The 21,866-nt window shown below is 41.0% G+C and overlaps 1 protein-coding gene across 1 annotated transcript; it reads right to left on the bottom strand.

The window, feature by feature from the left end:
• Positions 1 to 929: 929 nt before the first annotated feature.
• On the bottom strand, positions 930 to 21,103 carry SAMD7 (sterile alpha motif domain containing 7). Its single transcript, XM_001491465.4, has 7 exons — positions 21,018 to 21,103; positions 19,616 to 19,740; positions 15,865 to 15,943; positions 14,117 to 14,745; positions 12,977 to 13,098; positions 7,272 to 7,382; positions 930 to 4,239 (listed from the first exon to the last, which is right to left on the bottom strand). Exons 1-7 carry the CDS (start codon positions 21,101 to 21,103, stop codon positions 4,045 to 4,047), a joined length of 1,347 nt encoding a protein of 448 aa, XP_001491515.3. The 3' UTR covers positions 930 to 4,044.
• Positions 21,104 to 21,866: the final 763 nt, after the last annotated feature.

The raw sequence follows: 21,866 nt of genomic DNA, 5'->3' as shown, positions 1-21,866 counted from the left end.
AATCAAGGTAGCAATTGGATTAATAAAGTCCCTTCCAGTTCCAATAGCCCTAGATGCCATCATTTGAGCCACTGCCGTAGCCTGAAGCCAGCTATCTGTAGTTTCAGTTCCATGATTCAATAAATTCCATTGATGATATACATCTGAGTTGGGTTTTCTAATTGTGTGTGAGTCAGGATCCTGGCAGGACACAAAAGGCACGCTTGAACAAGGTTATTGGGGAGGATTTATGAAGGACCATTTACACTGGTGTGCCTGGGGTTAAGGGAAACCAAGAAGAGCCATCAATAGCCGAGAATCTTCTCATCCCTAGGCCTGAAACAACAAGGGTAGGGGCTGGTTTCCCAGAATCCAGAATTTAGGAAGAGCTGCAGCTGTAGCTGCTGGAGACGGCTGCCTGACAGGAGCTGTGGCCTTCATGAGGGAAGCAGCCTGGCCTGGAAGGAACCCAAGGAATAAATACTCTGGCCTCTCTTTCCTCCCATTCCTTGCTCTCCTGTTGGTGGTTCCCACTGGCCAAACTCAAGTGGAACCCAGAGGGAGGGGAGGCCATTTGATGCAGTCTATTGAAGTCAGCTTCACAAGACTGTTACCATTCCTAAAAAGGGCAATAACTCTTTAATAACATTGAAATTCCCAATTGTGTTCAAATTTCTCCAATTGTTTCATCTATTTTTTTTTTTTACAGTGTATTCAGTAGGGATCCAAGGAATTGTATTGAGTGATTTGAATCTTTAAAAAAAAATTTTATTGTGGTAAAATATATATAACATAAATTTGCTATTTTTAAGTGTACAATTCACTGGCATTAATTACATTTACAGTGTTACACAACCATCGTTACTACTTGTTTCCAAAACTTTGACATCTGCGTGATTTGAATCTTTAATATCTTTTAATCTATTGGTTTTCCTTTTCCTTCTCTCTTGTTTTTCCTTGTAATTTGTTTGTTGAAGAAACTCAGGTCATTTCTACCATATAGTTTCCCACAATCCAGATTTTGCTATTTCCATAACTGTGGTGATGTTTAACATGTTTCTCTGTCCTCTGAATTTCCTGTAAATTGGTTTTGGGATCTAGAGATTTAATTAGATACTGGGTAATTTTTTTTTTTTTGGTAAGACTACTTCATATGGGGTGTCATGAACTTCCATCAGGAGGTATATAATGTCTGGTTGTTTTTCTTCTTTTGATGTTAGCAGCCATTTATGATCATTGTCTAGGTCCTTTATTTTTCAGGGGTGCAAAATAGTGATATTCGAATTCTATTATTACTGTTTAATAGCTGTACTACTTCTCTAGATGAAAGAGTTGTATAGTGCTCCATTATATGGATGTTCATTCAGTCTGTATAAATAGAATATTTCGTAAGTCGGAAGACCCTATTTAGCAAACAAATCTTATTGTGATTGGTTTTCAAACATAAGAGAGGACTTTTTGGTTGCTATTGTTGTTTTATTCTCAGAAAGGATCTAGGGTATGCTCAAGACTAAATTAGCATTTGCAGAAAAGTTAAAAACTATTTCTACATGATAACATAAGTAAAATTTTCAGCCTCCCAAATAATTTCTGTTACTCAAATGAGTCTTTTGTTAGAAGGTATCCTGGAGCCATTAATCTGGAAAGAAAGCGATTTTAGTATGCACAAGCAATTTCAGTCTCCTTTTCTTCCGGTGAAGCATGCCGAGAGCTGGGGAGAACCTCCTTTCCATGTGTCCCCTGGTTCTTTTTTTATGCCTGGATCTAAAATTAAGCCCAGTGCTTTTCTTGGCGATAGCACATGCCAGCATGGCAGATCAGAACATTTTCTTTAGAGCAATGTTGAGATGCATCTGTTCAGGTGAATCAGTCCCCAACTCCATTGACTCTTTTCACAGGGATAAGAAACTCAAAAGTCAGCATATGGGTTGAACCACGTGATCCCTTTGCCACTAAAAATATTAGCTAGCTTTTCTTTTTACCTCCTACCATAACATCTGTTACCTCACACCTGGCATCTTGTGAAACTTCTGCCTGCTGGAAATTATAGCAGGGGAAAGGTCTTGTGACAAAACTTCTTAAAATTTTGAAATTTGGGGGCCAGCCCAGTGGCCAAGTGGTTAGGTTCATGCACTTTGCTTCAGTGGCCCGGGGTTTGCTGGTTCAGATCCCGGGTGCGGACCCACTCACTGCTCATCAAAGCCATGCTGTGGTGGCATCCCACATAGAAGAACTAGAGTGACCTACAACTAAGATATACAACTATGTACTGGGGCTTTGGGGAGAAAAAGAAAAGGAAGATTGGCAACAGATGTTAGCTCAGGGCCAATCTTCCTCACCAAAAATAAATAAATAAATAAAAATTGAAATTTGGAGGAATTATTTCTCTTTCTCTCTCTCTCCAAAGAGAGTAAACTAGCAAGTCACAAGCATATTTGACCGTATAATATAATTTTATGTCAGAAAAAACCCTCTGCTGTTTTCACATTAAAAGTGAAAGAAAGCAAAGCTCCACTAAATTAGCATGGTTTATGGGGACATGACTTCAAAACTCACCTTCCAAATCAAAAAGTGAATGTGGGTAGCATGCTATATATGTTTATGGATGCAATTTATTTTTTTAGTTATCTATTGCTGTGAAACAAATTATTCCAAAACCTGGTGACTAAAGACAACACATATTTCTTATCTCCCAGTTTCTGTGGGTCAGGAATTCAGGAGCGGCTTTGCTGGGGGCCCTCAGGCTCAGGGCTGCCATTAAGTTGTAGACAGGAGCTGTATGGTCATCTCAAGGCTTGACTCAGGGAGGAGCCACCTTCAAGTTCCCTCATGTGGCTGTTGGCAGGCCTCAGAAAATTCCTTTCCAAGTTCAGTCACGCAGAGCTCTCCACAGGGCTGCCTGGAGACATCGAAGCTGGCTTCTCCGAGAGCAAGGATTCCAAAGACAGTGAGAGACGGCACCCCAGATAGAAACCCCAGAAGTGACATCCCATCACATCTGTCATATTCTGTTCATTAGAAAAGAGACAATACATTCAGCTCTCCCAAAAGGAGAGGGGATTACACAAGGCCATGGACACCAGGAAGCAGGGATCATTGGGGGCCATCTTAGAGTCTGCTTACTACAGTTTCTTTATTTTAGATATCAATTTTTAAAACGGAAAATACATTCTCATAGCTAGAAATTCAAAATGTACAAGAGGGCATGTAGTGAGTCTCCCTTGCACGCCTGTCACCCAGTCCTCTCCTTCAGCAAACTCTCCTCAGTTTCTTGCGTATCTTTTCAGAGGCTTCCTGTTAATGTGAAGTTGAAAAAAGTCATACTCCACAGAGTACGAGCAGAAAGCCACTTTAATCCTCTCCCTTCCATCTTGCCAATTCAAACCTGCTTTGCAGAGATAAGGCTGCCCCAGCGCTTGGGTGAAACATGAGGTGGGTACTATGACTTTTCACCTCCCTCTCAGATAATGAGTCCTCCAGTTATTTTTAGTCATAACATAGTTTCACATCAGAAAGAAAACGCCAAGTAAGAGTCAGACACTGAATTTTAAGGTTAAAGCTTCTGCCCTTCCCTCGCGTGGGCCTCCTCCAGCCTGGAAGCCTGTAACTAGATGAGGTGGAGCCTGTGGTCAGCTTCTTTATTTCTCTGCTTTGTACTTTTCCACTTTCTCTTCATCCTTCTTCTCACTCCACTGGGTTACCTTTGTCTCTTTCTGGTTTGAGGGATGGGAAATGAGTGAAAAGAGGTAAGGAGCTCTTTTTTTCAGTATCGTCTCTTTTGGCTTCATAGATTTCCTCATGGAAACATCCGACTGTAGCTTTTTTGATGTTTGCAAATTCTCTCCTTCGTTTAGCATTTGTTTCCAAGGATACGCCTCCAGCCACTTTGTGCTGAGGTCACTTCAGGAAGCCTCTTGGGCAAGGCCTCCTCCAAGACAGCTCTGGGAGGGCTGGCTTTCTCTTCCTCTCAGCCTTCGTCTGGTCCCGGGAAAACCTCACACACCCTTCAGAGTATCCTAGACGCTTTGGAAAACTGATTAAGACTGTTCACACTTTTCGAGGGTTTTAATTTCTCATACTATCTCGCTCAGTTCCCTTAGGAATTATTATATCTTTGGAACAAGGCATGTCCAACGTATCACCCCAGGAATTAGAATCCAAAATAGGGAATGTATCTGCTGGTTGATCAAATGCTTGTCTTGTATGGGCAGGAAGTGAAAGACTTTTCTTGTAGAACATACTTTCCACATGCTGAGATACCTTTGAAGACAAAATAATGAGAGTAATTAAGTCTATGAATACTTTCAATAACCTAAGGTACTCTGCTTAGCCACAGGTGGCAGGGATGCTGAGGTAATTTCAGGCACAAGGCATCTGTATAGTTGCGGGGGACTTGATTCTAGGATGTGGTGGGCTTTTTCTTTCTCTCAGAATCATACAGTGTTTACTGCTGAAAAACTAGATATCGAAGTGGTAGTAACTTTCCAAATGCCATTCCTGGTTCTGCCGTGTTTCATCTGTACACACAATTATTTCCCTCTGAGTTCACTCCACCTCTCCTTTTTCCAACGGTCCCACAGGAGGTCCCACAATAGGTCCCACAGAGACCCACTCCACCTCCACCAACACCCAGCCGGTCCTTCTCCTGGTGGAGGCTGGGATTCTTTAGGCAGCCTCAGCACACAGCTGGCTTTCAGTTGGCTTAGTGCTGAGACATAAACGAGGCTGCTCTGGGACTTGGTGTCTCTGTACTAACCACTGGCCTTCTCTACAAACCTGACCCTAAATGGGACCTGGAAGATTTCTGTGTTGTTCACATCGTCACAGCTCAAACTCAGCTTCCTTCATTCTGGGACTATCTGAGTTCTCAAATTCCAATAACTTCTTCTTCTCCTGCCCCTTTCCTTGTGTGCCAAGTTCTGGCCCAACTTCTAAGTTTCTGCTCTGGAGGGTGGGTTTCCTTCTTCTTGGCAGGGCTCACTAACGTGGAATTTTGCCCTTGATTCCCATTTTGGAGATTGAGACTTTCTTATCTTACCTACTGATGAACTCCTGCCTGCTCACCTCTGGGTCTGTCAGATGTTACTCAGAACCTTCCAATTCTACTGCTTCAACTGGATCCCCAGAAATTCCCAACCCCAAGGACTCTAGAACTGTTCTGTTTGGTTAAACATCTGGCATCAGCTGGACTGTCCCCCAAGCTTCAGTGGGAGTCCTGTCCTGTTACGCTGGTGAATGGAGCCTGGGATGTATCAACCCAATTGGGTTTCCTGGAGGCACTTACACATATCAGATGGGAGCACAGGAAATGACGACAGCCTCGTGAAAATGGTATAGAGGGTAACACTAGCAGCAAGTGAGGAGGAATTAAGAATGACTTGGAGTTGGCCGCATTGTAAGGATAAAAAAAAAAAAAAAGAAAGAAAAAAAGCCAACGTGATAAATCAAAGCCAAAGAAAATTTGATTTGAGAAAAATCCATGCAGTGTCATTGTAAGTATGCCAAGATATATAGTATCCTCACTAAAAAAAATAAGTTATTTAAAAGTGAATGCCATATTGTACCAATGCTAATTTCTTAGTTTTGACAAATGTACCACGTTATGTAAGCTGTTAACATTAGGAAAAGCTGAATGAATTCTCTGTACTACCTTTGCAACTTTTCTGTATCTAAAATTATTCCAGAACAAGAAGCTGGAAAAAAGAATACCAATGGAAACATTAAAGTATTTGCACTAGAAATAACTTCTTTACCCCTAAACATTTTGGGCAAATAAAAATGGTTTTTGAAGGACATTTTGAAATCTCAACTGCTGGCATAAACATGTATTATAAATGGATAGAGTCCTGTATAAATTCTGGGAAGAATTAGTTGATGCTTTTTAGTTTCACTTTCAGGAAACTCATTCTTTCAACAGATAATTACTGCCTATTATGGGTCTATGGGCATTTCTAAGGATACATCAGTCAACAAAACAGATAAAGATCTCTGCTCTCAGGGAGCTTACATTCTAGTAGGGGCAAGGGGAAATCAACAATAGACATGAATATAAGGAATAAGTAAACTACATGGTATGATTGAAGGTGGTAGGTGCTATGGGGAAAAAGAGAAGAGCAGAAACAGGGATAGCAATAGGATGTATGGGGGGCTGGGCTGCATGCTATTTTAAATAAAGTGAACCCTGTGAGCCTCATTGAGAAGGTAGAGTAGAGCAAAGATGAAAGAGATGAGGGAGCAAAGCAGGATGCTGTCAGGGGCAAGAGCATCCCAAGCAGAAGGAATGGCCTAAGGTGGAGCAAGCCTTGATGTTCAAGTAGCATCCAGGGGCAAGTGGGCAAAAGCAGGAATCGAAGGGGAGAGAAGTGGAAGATGAGGTGAAGAAGGTAAGGGTGGTGGTGGGTGAGAAGGAGTGCAAATAATATAGGACTTTGACTTTTACTCTGAAGGCAACAGGCGGCTCTTGCAGACTTTTGAGCAGAAGAGTGACATGATCTGTCTTATGTATTCAAAGGATCCTTCTTTACTGCTTTGTGAATAGGCTCTGGCTAGGCAAGGGCAGAGCAAGGAGAAGAGTTAGAAGGCTGATGCAGTAATCTAATAAGAGATGATGGTGCCTTAGTCCAGAATGAAGCAGTGGAGGTGATGAGAAGTGGTGTGCTGGAGCTGGCTCATTCCTGCCCTTGAGCACCAGTTGTTAAATTTTTAGGAAATCTGCAAGCCAGTTGTTAAACATGCCAATACTAAAAATTAAATTATATGAACTTACAGTTAAATACGCTATATTGAAAACTAAAGTAATAAATAACCAAACTTATCACTTATTGTTTCTACCTAATTGCTTTACTATTATTATTATCTCTGCTGTTGAGGTTATTTACACCTGTTCTAGCCATACGGTGAAAATACTCTCAAACGGGGTGCTGCTGGGCATGTCTTCCCACTTCTGTCTTCAGTGACGTTACATTAGGAGTTTGTCAGCCACGCTGGGAGTATTTACACTACAGAAATGGACAAATGCTACAAATCAGGGTTCATTTTTGTTTTTAAAGAGAGCTGGTTGTTAAACATTTACCAGCACACTTGTTTCTTCCCAACTACACCTAGGAATGAGTACCACTGCCCCATCGAATGTTTTCAGGTTCCTCCACTTCTATCATGTCCCCACCCACAGAGGAGAAACGCTTAATAAAGAGGTTAAATAGGTATTATTCATATTACGACAAGATAAAAGTAACACATTTCTCTTAAGTTTAAGACCACTAATGTATATTTAGTTATGAAAAATCTCCTACCTGCGACTGGATCTTCAGTGCTGGCCCGAGCTTTAATCCCATGGTGCTTCGAAGATGCTCCTCTGTGAGTAATGGCAAAGTTTCTCCATCAATTGCATGATCTTTAAATACCTTATTAAATACAAAAGGTGTTAACTTTGTCTAAATACCTTTTAAAAAAAATTCTAGTTTTCTACATAGATATTTTAGTTTTGGAGGAAACATTAAGACTGCTTGAGGATGACGTACAAATTGATAAAATTTCTTATTTTCAGTTATTCTCTCTTCTGTGCTCCAGCAGCACATTGTTTGTGTTCTTTAACAACCTTTGGAGTGGTAATTCTCTGTTTATAGAACCAAGTTTCAACCTGGAATAGTTATTATTTGAGGTCAGGGCCATGCCTTCTTTGCCAGTGTACGCAAACACAGTGGCTGGCACATAGCAGAAGACATGCAATAAACATTGCTGGACAAATCGGCGAGTGGGCCAATAGTCTGAGTAAAGGGATGTGGGTAAAAACCATTGCAAACAAATTTCATCTCTCACATTTCTAGGTGCTGTGCCCTCCGTCCACTGCCTTACACGAACGGTAAAGGGAGGAGAGGAAATGCAGGTGAGAGCTGTCATGCTGGAACTTTCCAGCAGGGCCTGTTTGCTCTGACTGTGCAGTGGATGTGAGCATGCCTTCCTTTCTTCCAGAAACTAGGAAACCTGCTGGTGGACAAAGGTTCCAGGCTGGTAGAGATGGGCAGAAAAGACTGGGCAGATTGATAGTGCCGTCAGTTCATGATCTCCAACTTCAACCTGCCTGGCTATCTTATAGTTACTGATGAGCTTTCTCTTCTTTCTGTTTCAAGCTTTATTCCCACTCCTCAGACTTCAGACCCCCCCAGAATCCTCTCTCATTTTCAGCAGATCATATAACTTCCTAATTTAAAAAAAAAGAAACCAGTAGATAAGAACTTCCTCTAATTCTGCCCAACAAACCTAAAAATCGACATTTTCTCCCTCTGTCCTGATATGGTGGAAGAGAGGCCCCTCATTGTTTAAAAGCAATCTCTCCACGTAGGCTGTGGGTCCTCCCTTCTCCTACCTTGGGGCTCCACTCGATAGGTGATCGCTTTTCTTGTTGTCGGTCTCTCCTCCTCGGCTGGCTCTTTCCCATTGGCATTTAAGCAAGCTTCCACCATCATTAAATAAGCAATAATAATGAAAATACACACATGCTTCCTCACTCCGTCTCTAGATACTGCCCCATGTCTCTCATGCCCTTCCCAGCCCTGTTTCTCATGCTCCCTGTTTCCACGTTCTTACTTTGCAGTCAGTCCTGTCTCAAGGAGTCTGACTTCCACCCTTCCCAGTCCATTAAACCTGCTCTCCTCTGGGTCCCTGGTCTCCATTGTTACCAAACACATGGATATTTTTTGGTTCTCATATTTCTTATGCTCCTGATTGCATTTGACATTGTTGACTGCTCCTTCATGAAAAATGCTCTCCCCTTACCCACATGAGGCTTCTCCCTCCTAGGTACCCTCTGCCCTCTCTTTGGCAGTCACCTTTGTGACTACTGTTTCTTTGTTCATCCTTATGTGTTAGGATTCCTTAGGCTTCTGACCCAGGTTCTCTTTGATCTTCCCTATTCATCTCAGTCTCTCTCTTGGCTTCAGTAGGTGTCTCTAGATACTGAAGCCTCCTTAATGTACACCTTTAACTTAGAAGCTGAATCATGCCAATTCTGTCGCTTAGATAGTGTTCTTATCTGCCCATCCCACTGCCCCTACCCTGGATCAAACTCCATTATTGCTCATCTGAGGAGGCTTCCCCATTAGTCTTGTCCCCTTTAACTTATCTTCACAGAAGCAACCTAAGCGACCTATCTGAATTATAAAGCTAATCATGCCACTCCTGCTTAAAGCCTTCACTGCCTCCAGGATAAAGTCATAATCCTTCACTGGATCTTCAAGGCCCCTTCTCCCACTCCAGTCTCCTGTCTTGCCATCCTCATCTCTCCCACCTTGGCCCTGGCCCTCTGGCCACTGGGAACTACTCTCATAATCCCAACTGTGCTAAATTCTCTCTGGCTCCTGGTCCTTGCTTAGAAATTGCTCCTTTGCCTCCGTCTCACCTAACATCCCCTCAGCTGGTAAACTCCTCTCTGTCTGATCTCACTTTTGATGGCTCTTCCTTCAGGAAGCCATGAGGCCCTCCTCTGTGTTCCCGCCATTTCCGAACTTGCCCTTTCAGCACGGTCACACTGATTTGGAATCCTTTCCTGGTGTCCTTCTTCTGGACTATAAACTTCATGAGAAGAAGAACCATATTTGTCTTGTTTCCACTCTGTGTTCCGTGCCTTGGAAGGTATTCCTCAGAACTGGCTGAAAGATAGAATCTTCTTGGGAAGTTTCTGTACCAGGAACTTCGTGTTCTAATAGATCCTAGTTGTTCACAAACTACATTTGTTAAGTATTTCTTTTCCTATTTTAATTAAGTAAATCATAGAGTGGCTAATATCAAGTAAATCATAGAGTGGCTAATATCAATTAACTTACTTTGGGCTAAAGCAAAAAAAGTTGACTTTGGGTTAGGCTTATAGCCTTGGGGAACTGTATGATTTAGCTTAGGTTTTTTGAAATATCAAGAATAACTTAAGGATCCCTTTTACCACCTTTGAGAACTCCTAGGGGCCCAGATACTGAAAGCATATGGCCCAATATCCTCAGTGTAGAGTAATTACAATGGAAAGAGCTAGATTTGTGGTCACATACACATTTTTCAAGTATTCATTCTCTTAACTACCTTGCTGCTCAGTTTTACTCAGCTGCAAAATAGGGTTAATATCTTCTTTGTAGAATTATGGTATAAATTAAATTTAGAACATAGTCTAAACAATGTGCCTAGTACAGTGTCTGGCATATAGTCTGTGCCCAACAAAGAGTAGGCATTATTATTATGATCTTTCATAAATGAGAGAACTAATGTAGCAAAAGTGGAGTTGCCCAAGAAGCACAGCTTGCCAGTTGGAGAACTTGTAAAATAACATATAGTTTATGATTCTGATCCAGGATTTTGTCTGCTTAATTGCATTGCCATTCAGAAAGAGTAGTACTGATGAAAATAGTTAAGTATATTAGGGGTAGAAATTTTGCTTCATTTCTCTCTCCTTTGTAGAGATTCCACTGAGCAGTGAAGGGACCGTGAATGAGCATCCAAAGAAGGAGACATCACAGGGCTACATTTTCAGGCGGAGGTAGGTTGGCAGCCAGGGCCTGAAATGTGTGAGGGCCTAACACCCAGCCACGGTGGATGACCCTGGGCCTGAGACAAAGATGCAGAACATGCCACTGTCACTCAGAAGATGTCCCTCCCCATTCGTTCTCACAAGAGCAGTTTAGGTCAAGAGCACCAGATAAATGTGCACATATTTTTAGTAATTTCAGTTATTTTTAAAGTGAGAATATTTTATCTGCCGTGTTCTTTGAACTAGATATTTACTTAGAACAAGCAAAATGTGTTGCAGGGTCTCTTGGATGTCCCTAAACAGTTGAGCCACCAACCTTCTCTCTACATCTATTTAAAAGAGTTCATTTGCATGGGGCCTTTGGGTTTTAGTTGTGTTTCTTTTTTCCTAATTTCTTTTTCTACTTATAGGAGGCAGGTGGAGGGAGGTTGCTGAGTAGGCACTTAAGACAGAGGTGAGGAAGAAGAGGACTGGAGTGGGTGGGGGGAGACAGTGAGTGTAACCCTGACTAGTTGCGGGGGCTGTGAGTAAAAACCGACTGGAACATTTTACACAAGTGTCCTTGTGAGAGTTGTGCACAAGCTGTGCTGCTTCAGGTACAGGTACCCTGTACCCAGGCGTGTCCGGGGGTTCCACCATTTCTCCACAGAACACCGTCACCGAGCACGGCGGGGTCGTGCCCAGCAAAGCAGTGGCATTCTGGAAGTTGATCTCACCAGCAGTCACTGGGAGGGAACAGACTTTAACAAGGAAACAAGAGCAGGACTTGATCGTAAACATATTTGAGGAACACCTAGAAATAATTGTACCCCTTCTTGTGGCGGGGACGGGAGCACTGACATCCTGTTGGTGAGAGATAATGAGTCAGCAAAGTTTGGGGTATTCGTGTTTATGCGACTTCTGTGTACCCACAAGAGGATGTTTGGGATGATAAAGTATGAAATGCATGTAATATTATTTACTACAAGAGTGGTTATTATAAACTGCACTGTTATGACTCTGGATCACTGACTGATTAGGAATAATGACAGTGGAAACAGATTCTATCCATCAGAAGTCAGCACTTACACGTTCATTATACACAGGGTTGCTTGTTTCTGGCTGTTATCAGAATTTGGTAACTTCATTGTACTGGTAGTTGATGGGTATTTGAAAACGGCGTGGATAAATTTTAAAAGCGATTGACCCACGGTTAATGACTAATAATATAGTTATACTTATTGAATAGGAGAGAATAGGACAAAAATTTTTATCAGGTATGCAAAAAGACAAAGAGGGTGACTTGAGGAATACAACTTGCTTCAAAAGTAAATTGAGGTCCTGCTCTCTCTAAGAGCCTCTGATATAATCATGAAATTAGCATTTATTGCGTACTTGCAAGGTGCCAGGCACTCTTTATAGCTTACAGCAATCCTCTGAGAATGTATTATACTGTTATCCCCATTTTACAGACGATAAAACTGAGGCACAGAGAAGGGAGGCAACGTGTTCTAGGTCACATGTCCAGAAAGTAGAAAAGCTCGAATTTGAACTTGTACTTTCTGGTTTCATAAGCCATCCTCTTAATTACTACCCTCTATAGAATTTTTTCATAAGTCCCATAAACAGAACAAAAAAAGAAAGAAAAAAAGAATTGACAGCATTACACCAAAGGAAAATATTATTACAAAATCAAGATTTGAAAACATCAGTTAATTGTGATGTTGTTAAATCGTAATGCCCTCTCCTTGCTTTCTTTTCCTTTAATTTATAAGCCTAAGATAATGACACCAGAGTTAACAGGCACGGTCTTGCTTGGAACTGTGTTATTAACTCACTTGAGAAAGTAAACTATACACATGAAAATGTAACGTTGACATAAATTTCAAAAAGTTGCCAAACCATGACTTTTGTTACCAGTTTTCCCATACAAGTAAAACTAGTCTTCTTCCCAACTGTCCTGACAGTTCATTATAATTTAAAAAATAGTATTTATCTACCAGATTGAATTATAGGTGTGTATGCTTTTTTGTACACTGCCCCAGCATATAGAATTTAAAAATAGTTAATTTCTACTTTTCAGATCTATTACCTTCGTGTCCTTTAGAATAAAGTATATATTTCTGTTACCTATTATGAGTAGCCTAAAACTTCTAGTACAGAAGTATGTGCCCCAAAAATATTTATCATACAGACAAGTAGGAAATGTAGTAGACACTTCTCATTGTTTTCGGATGTTTGACCTCTGAATCTCCTAATTTGGGAAGAGCTTCCACCTCTGGGAAAACCCAACACTGCTTTCCCAGCCTCCACTGCAGCTGGGGTGGGGCACACGACCCAAGCTCCACCAATCAGAGGCTCCTTTCCTAGGGTAGTCAATTATGTAAAAAGGGGGAGGTTATTAGGAATCCTCTGTAAAGGCAAAATGCAAGTTTGAAAGAACTTATTATGAAGGAAATATACTTCAAAGTGTCTTACTTTTATGAAAATACTTAAATTTTAAGTCACCTGAGCATAGTCCGAGCAACCTGGAAGGCCACTAATGAAGTTGTGCACGTCATTCACGGTCCATTTCTGAATATCTTCATCCAAAGCCAGGTTCTCCCCAGTTGTAAGCAGTGAGTGTGTTCCTTTAAAATGGAAAGGAAATTATTTGGTGGTATAAAATTTCCAAGGAAATGGGGGAGACTAAGGCACAGTTTTCTGTATAGTTACGTTAATTTCCTGATGTTCTGTTACCATGGAGTAGTCTTTTTATATAGATCTATATGTAAACTCCTTAAAAGATATTGAGCTACTGAGAGATGTTTTCTGAAAAGCTTAGCTGTCTCCTTTCTTTTCTTCCTCTGAAGGATCTTTACTGACAGCATTAATGTAGATAAACAAGTCCCAGAACTGCTCCAGCTTCTCTCAGATTCCAACAGAAACGCCCTGTGGATTTCATTCTCCAGATTAACACTACCATGTTCCATGACGTTATGTAGTTTATCACGCTCTCTAGGTGATGCAAGAATTTAGTTACATTTTCATCAAAATGGCAAATTAACACTTCGTAAGGGAAGCGGTTGGTATGATGATTAGATTATATACACTCCCAAATCCCTGTGTTTTAAAATATTTTTATCTAAAGAAGTTCAAGAAAACTATTCAGTGTGGTTTTTTTGGGGGGGCGGGTAGTGCATCAATACTTTTAGATTAGAAGGTATCATAACAGTAATGGGCACTGAAAGTTAATGCTTCCGTTTAATCGTCTATTTTTTTCTGCATTTAAATACAGAGGAAATAAAATTTATACTTTTAAGCAAGAAGCCCCTCTATTTTGGGTTGAAGAGATTAACAGTACATTAAATTAAAATTCTAATTAAAAATTCTGGTAGGTTTTCCCATCCTTCCTCATACTTACCTTCCTAGGCTTTGCTGAAAATTCTCTGTATAGCAATCTATAAATAGAGACAAGTTTCACTGACATGGGTGATTGGAACTAACGTATTAAAGTGACTTCAAGAAGAGGTAATTCTAAATAGGAGTAAGAAAAAGAAGTATAAAAAGAAACACAATGGATACAGTTCACTATGTCGTAACGTAATGGACTTGATGAACTGTGGTTCATGAGGATCTGCCATTGGCCATTGGCCTTTGGACAGCTACCTGGCAGAGACGGCGGAGGAGCTGGAGGACGAGCCTCATTCTTTTCACCACAGGCTGCAGAAACTTGATCTGAAGGCTTCTCTTTGTCACTGTCCCAGGTCTTTGCTTCCAGGGAAGTGCCATGAGCTCCCCAGGGTTTTCTCTGGGTGAACTCCAGCTCTCCACAGGTGTTGGCAAGAGCTGTACTTGGCTTTTCATTGGTTTTGCTGGACTTCTGACTGTTGAGAACTTCAGTTTCTGGGTCTTTTGCGTACTCATCCTCTTCATAGGGAATCGCATGAGTCTGGCCTAGGGTTTTTTCTTCTGCTTGACCTTTGGAACTCTCAGTGTCACTGTCTAGAACTTTCTGATTCCCTGTACCTCTCCTGAGATGACGACGTTTCTGCCCCCAGCTCTCTAGAAAGCGTGGACCAGTTGTCACTAGCATGGGGTTTCCCTGAAGGTTTCTCAGGGTGCTTCTGTGAAAATGCAGGTCACTGGCAGGGAGCATGCTTCTGCCATGGTAGGTGGCTGGGCCAGCAGGGATACTGGACCCACAGAGGAATGGTATCCCCATGCCCCCTAGTCCCTTGGGATTAACTTTTTCTATTCTCCTTTGCTGGTAAATGGCATGCATTTCCATTTCCATCCTAAAAACAAAACAATATATTTTATACAACCCAAGAAAACCATTAGAAATATAATTTTAATGGCCCTCTGCCTTCCCTAAATGAGCACCTATGCTTTTCCTGTGAGTCCTCGCACTACTTACCTGAAGTCTGTTAGGTGGAAACACAAATCCCCCACAAAGCCACCGGGAAAGAGAGTTTGGAGTAAGATCTGAGGGGGGAGGGTTTGGTTGAGTCTCACAATGGACGTCCAAGGCCAGTCTTTAGAGCATTACCTCTAATAGACATGGCACATTTAGCCAGTGTGGGGATAGTGCAAGACAGGGTTGTTTCTGGCCAGAGATTAATCCTCAAAGAAACTAAAGTTCTGGGAAGAGGTTTATAAAACCCTGCAGTTTTAGTGGAACTCGAGAAACACAATAAGTCCAATGCAAGTCTCAACTATTACAAATTAACGCTAGTGGCAGGGGTGGGGGGAGGGGGAGGACTTGTTGGTGTTTTTGCTTACGTTAATTTGCTTATTGGTCATCATCTGGACCCGTTAAGGTTCAGCGGTGAGAAGATTGACTGATGCCTTCTCTCCACCCCCAGCCATACCCTAGTCATTATTGCTGAGCTTCACTACAGCCGAAGGCCACTGCTGGGCTGACACGGCACTGTCTGGGCTCTGAGGGTGTAGTCTGAAGGGGGTTGGCAAGCTTGGCTCCTATCTTTGGGCAGAACTGAAGTCATTTAAGACAGAAATGCCAATGTGAATTTCAGAGGAATCACAGCTAGGCATTTTAACTATGAGACATTGACACGGTATTAAGATCTGTGGACTTAGCTTCACTGTGGAATTTCTAACCTTGCTTCATCCTTAACCAAACTGTGCACATGTTTGTATATGTTTCTCTTTGTAATATTCCTGAAATACTTTTTGTAAGTAATCAGTGTGTGTGTGTGTATAAAATCAGTGTGTGTGTATATATATATATATACACACTCAAACATAACAATATATACAAATAGAACATTATGCAAATATAATGAATGCATGTATATATAAAGGAATATATATATTTTATATGTATATATAACAAATGAATAAACAAACAAATGAATGCATAGAAAATAGATAAAACAACATTGCTACGTTACCTGGCAATATGCTGCCTTTGAATCATCTCATTCCTTCTAGCGATTGCCTTTATGGATTCAGGTGGTAAAATGCCCCAACCTTAAAACAGAAAACCACCATCCCACCCCACAAACAAATTAACAACATCCATTTGAAAATAATGAAATAAAATATAATGATTTAAGACAGTATCTGCAAAAGACCACCAGCTGAGCGCAAGGTTGGAAACAGTATCAGATCATTGCCGTTGAGCATTTTAGAGCCACTTTGCTAATGGCATGATGACAAGAATAATTTTTTTCTTTAAGTATGGGTCTCATGATTGGTGATGTTTTCCTGCCATACTTAAGAAGGAAAAAAGATGAAACGAACTATGATCTTTCCATCTGTTGCTTTTGAAATAAAACTCCACAGCTTTTTAATTTTTTTTGGTATGAGAGGAATTAATTGATGTTTTACAAAAAGTAACTCAGTGCTTCTTGATGCACTGAAATGTCTGGAAATAAATGCAATGACTTAAGTGGATAAAATATAAAGTTCTCTACGTGGACTTTTTGGTGTATCTGAGGTAAAGACTTTTTCCAAAACTATTTCAATGGAGTCGGGCTGCATTACATTCTTTGTTTATGTCAACCTTCCAAAAAGTCTTGAAATAATGGCAGCAGCATTGCCAGAATTCAAGGCTCTATCCTTGCCTGGTAACTTCATGCTTACATCGATCTTTTTTTTTTTGGACTCCTAATGCGCTTAGTGTCTACTGGTGCTCCTCAAACTATCTACGTTTCAGGACCATTTTCTTCTTTTTAAATTTCCAACCCATCCTGGATTGATACTTTTACAAAATACAATAAAATGATTTTTTCGAAAACTGAAATGAGAACAAGGACAAATATAAGCATGATTTTTAAAAATTATTAGATTAACAGACATAAAATTGCCTTGTTAAATTGCTATTACAGTTTCTAAGCCCTTACTCTCTGTTTATGCATTTAATTGTACAAACCCCTCATGACCCACACAGGTCTGCAGACCACACTCTAACAATAACAGACACACGAATTGTACTTAGTATACGTAGTTTTGTTCAAAGATAGTTTTGCTTGTTTTTAAAGATTGGCACCTGCGCTAACATCTGTTGCCAATCTTCTTTTTTTTGTTGCTTCTTCTCTCCAAAGCTCCCCTAGTACATGGTTGTATATTCTAGTTATAGGTCCTTCTGGTTGTGCTGTGTGGGACGCCACCTCAGCATGGCCTGATGAGCAGTGCCATGTCCGCGCCCAGGATCCGAACCCGAAAAACCCCGGGCCGTCCAAGCGGAGCGCACAAACTTAACCACTGGGCCACGGACAGACCCTCAATGATAGTTTTTCATATGTAAATCTGTTCTCCCCAGCAACAGGGTAAGTATCATGAAGTCTAGAATTGTTTCTTGTATTTGCTTTGTACCAAGTTAGTAGAGCTCATTAAACTCCTAATAATAATAACCTATCTTGCCATAAACCGTATTACATCTATCTTTTTTAATGAGATTCTTTGTCATTTGTAAAATTCAAAGGTTAGATGAGGTGACCTCTAAAAATCCTTCTAACTCTAATACTCTATATTTTTATAGTTCAATGTCTTCAACATATTCTCCTTTAGACAGCTGGCATGCATGAAACTGCCAACCCATGGCGTAACACCCAAAGATGCGGAGAAAGTCTGCATAAGAAGTCCAGTGTAGAGGATGCAATTCTAATTACCTGGATTTTAGGACTCTCTGAAACCTAGACTCATCAAACCTATTTCAAATTTTTTTCTCTTTCCCAAAGATAATATGCAACTTAGTGCTAGTCCAGTTGTAATAATCCACTCTTTACCTAATATCCCAATTTTTGAAATAGATCTCTGTCCTAGTTTCTATTTTGCTAACTTACATGGTAGCTCAGTTTCCATGGGACTGAGGCCCTACCTTGCCCTTGCTTACCCTCCTACAGGTCAGCCTTGCGGTGGGAGACCTCACCTATGTCCCTGGGACAAGGGGTCAACCTGCTTATTTGTATCGAAATATTGGCAGTTTCTGGATTCTTCATCACTAAGGAGGACTCAGAGTCAGCAATGCAACTATTTCACTGGTCTATTTATCTGTCGCCTATAACCTTAGGCTATAGATTTACTGGATTCTTGCTGCCAGATGGGGCTTCCATCCAGGATAGCTGTTGGACCTGTCTTCTGTGGTCCTTGGACCACTCCAGTGGCTGTGTCTAGTTTCAGACTTGGTCTTTGCTTAGATGCCCAGTCTCATTGCAGTGGATCCATGCACTGAGGTAGGGAACATGCTCAAATCCAGGTGGGCCAGTGTCTTCACTGGTCCTGGCACCAACCATATTTGTTTTTGTGTCAGAATTTTCACTCACATTGTTCCTATCTATTAAGAGTTGTTGGAATTGAGGAGCAGGGACAAAGAGAAACTCATGAATATAGTTGTGGGGAGAAAAGATGCATCACCTTGATCTTCAATATCGTCAGGAAATTCTCACCTCCTATTCTCTCTTGAGCCCCCACCAGTCATGTTTTCACTGACACCACTGTACTGAAATTGCTCTTATTAAGATCAGCAGTGACCTCCACATAGCTAAATCTAATCATATATTCTGGGTCTTCGTCTTACTTTATCTACGAACGGCATACTTGACACAGTTGCTCACTCTCTCCTTAAGACACTTTCTTCCGTTGGCTCCCAGGCCTCCATAGTCTCCTGGGTTTCCTCCTACCTCACTGTTCTGTTGCTCCTTCTATTTCTCCCTTGCTTGTTCCTCTTCTTCTTCTGGACCCTGTTGTTATGTGCCAGGGATCATCCTTTTAACTTTTAGCTATTCTCACATTATAGATGACCTCATCTAGTCTCGTATATGCTGATGACTTCCAAAATTATATCTCCAGGCTGTCCTCAGAAGTCCGCCCTGAACCTCAGCTGCTTTTTTGACATCTCCCATTGATTGTCTACTAGGCATATCAAATGCAATCTGAGCAAAACTGAGCCTGTGATATCTCTCCCACCCCAAGGTCTCTCTTCCTCTCACAGTCTTCCTCAATTCAGTAAATAGTAACTCTACCTTCCTGATTTTTGAGGTCATCCATAACACCTCTCCTTTCACATCCCATATCTAAACCGTGAGAAAATTCTGTTGTTTCTACCTTCAAAATAATTACAGATTCCAACCAATTCTTAGGATTTCTACTGTCACCACCCAGGGCCAGCCCATCAAAATCTTTTGACTGTTCTAATAGCACATTAACTTTCATCAGTTTATACCCAGAACTTTGATCCTATCAAGTTTGTCCCCAACACAGCAGCCAGAGTGGTCCTGGTAAACATGTCAGACTATGTCACTCCTTTCTTGAAAGTCCATGGAAGATTCCCCTCTTACTCAGAATAAATGGCAAGACCTCACTACGACCTATCAGGAAATATATAAACAGCTCCAAGCCCCTTTAACTCTCAGATCTCATCTCCTCAAGACCTTATTAGTTCCTCATGTGTAAGATGAGACCGATAGCAACATTGCAGATTTTCATGTTATTCGTCAGTAAATTGATGATTGGAGGAGTTAAGCAACTGATCACACAGTGGTGGAACCATGATTTAAACCTAAGTAGCAACTGCAGAAACTACAAGGATAACCACCATGCGGTTCCGCCTCCAAAATCAACAGTGAATTTGAGCACAAGTTTAATGCAGCCATCCAGTTCACTGGGGCTCCGCAGAGGGGAGCCATCTATTACTCTTACCTGAGTAGACACGACTGGACAGCAGGTTCGGCATATTTGTATTGGGTAGACCAGATGATCCAAATGGGGAAGGAACACAAAACTGTCTTGGGTCAGTGGGCGCTACAGTGGAAGGCAGTAAATCCCTAGGGAAAAAAGATACAAGGATAGATAAAATGAAGATGAAGTTATACAAAATTTCCGTTGCATAGGCAGTGAAATTTTTTTATTGCCATATGGGATTCTATCATCTCTTCCCCAAATGAAGTACCAAAGCCCTGCATTCCTTCTTGCAGGTCTCTAGTCTCTATTATTGGTTTAAGTAGAAAGATGGTAAGAAAGATTAGGAGGAAGGACCCTACTAAGGAAGGATCGACCCGGCTGACAATGCAACAGAGAAAGCAGGAAGGGAAAGCTTTAGAGATGTCTGGAAAAAAAGATCTAGTCAAATCAATACTGCTCTATGACTTTCCATGACCAGCATACCATTCTGGCCACAACAGTCTTTTCTCATTGAATGGACATACTTTGGCTCAGTGTCTGACTACCTGGGTGGACAATCTATTTCTTTGCCAAACTTCAGTGATCTCTAGAAGTCCAACTTTATTGTTCACACTCCATGAACAAAATAAATAATGGATTTTACTTTCTCCTCAGAATGTCAAAATACTCTAAAGAAGGGAAGAAAGTGTGCAAAGTAAGTACTGATAATTTCACTTTTATTGAAGAGAAAAAACTGTTCTATCATAGGAAATCCAGAGACCCAATTGTTACGGACTAAATTGTGTTCCCCCCCACCCCCAAATCCATATGTTGAAGTCCTAATTCCCAATGTGACAGTATTTGGAGATGGGGCCTTTAAGGAGCTAATTAAGGTTAAATGAGGTCGTAAGAGTGGGGCCCTAATCCAATAAGACTAGTTTCCTTCTAAGCAGAGGAAGAGACCCCAGGAGTGCAGGCACACAGAGAAAAAGGCCTTGTGAAGACACAGGGAGAAGGCGGCCATCAGCAAGTCAAGGAGAAAAGTCTCACCAGAAACCAACCCTGCTGGCACCTTGATCTGGGACTTTCAGCCTTGAGAATCATGAGAAATAAATTTCTGTTGTTCAAACCCCGCAGTCTGTGGTATTTTGTTACGGCAGCCTGAGCAGACTCCACCAGTGTTTACACCCACACAAGGCTTGTCACATAGTAAGTGCTAGTTAGCTATTTGCTGAGTGACACATATGTCAAGCACTCCTCAAAGGGGAAGTGATGGGAAGTGTGTTGAAGGTACAGCCAGCAGAGTATCTTGACATGGGTTGCTGAACCACAGTTCCCTGAAATAACACTAGACAATAAAACAACACTGGGATTAACATTGTTCAAAAACTTGATTATTCATTTACTTCTTTGACCAGAATATTAAATTGGAGAGAAATACCTATCCACAGTTGGAGGTTCAAATGGTGAGGGAACCAGTGGGATCCTCTGCTGCCCCAAGGCTGTCAATAAGGGGTTCACGGCCATCATTGGATTTATCATCAATATCTCTCGCCACTGATGGAGTTCTAAAAAGAACCCAATAGATACGTTAACAAATAAGTCTACTTTTTGTGAACTATTTGAATTCTTCTTGAACATAATGAACATCTTTTGTATTTTCCCAACACTTGTGAAAACTAGCTACACCAAGCTTTTGGTTACAAAAAACACCCCTCTTTGTAAGCACCAGATACAATTGTTGAACTCAGTATTTCATCAATGTGCTCTTGGAATCTGCTGCAGAGTTCACAGGTAATACCATACCACGCTGCAAGCAATAATAAAATTAAACCGGCTTTGCAAGATTCCAGAAATGCCAACTTCCTTTCTTATGCCTTATTTTGATTTTTATATATCCAGAGGCACAGATGCATATTTACTCCCATATGTTCAATCTTCGGAAAAATACTCCTATCTAGCTGATAAGATTAAAACAGAAAAGAGAGGAGAAATCCTCTTAATGGCTAAAAATATATCTCATTAAAGTGGCTACAGGCTGACTGCATGAGGCTGCATCTAACTAGAGTAAGCGACCAAGTTATACGCAAAAGTACCCAAGCATAAGCATTCATAACTTTATCTTCAGAACCTGGTGATCAGAAAAAGGGACCATTGTTAAAGGGATAAAATGTTGCCTTACATTTTCTTGTTAATTATTAATATCCTTTGAATAATTTTAAATATTAAACAAGTACTAGTCAAATAGGTCATTTTAGCTTCTCCTTCATTCTCAATTGTCACTTTTTAA

The sequence above is a fragment of the Equus caballus genome, chromosome 19 (genome assembly GCF_041296265.1).
Source record: "Equus caballus isolate H_3958 breed thoroughbred chromosome 19, TB-T2T, whole genome shotgun sequence".
In the NCBI taxonomy this organism is placed as follows: domain Eukaryota; kingdom Metazoa; phylum Chordata; class Mammalia; order Perissodactyla; family Equidae; genus Equus; species Equus caballus.
Note: the sequence above shows the minus strand (reverse complement) of the source record. Positions and strands in the feature narration are given on the sequence as shown.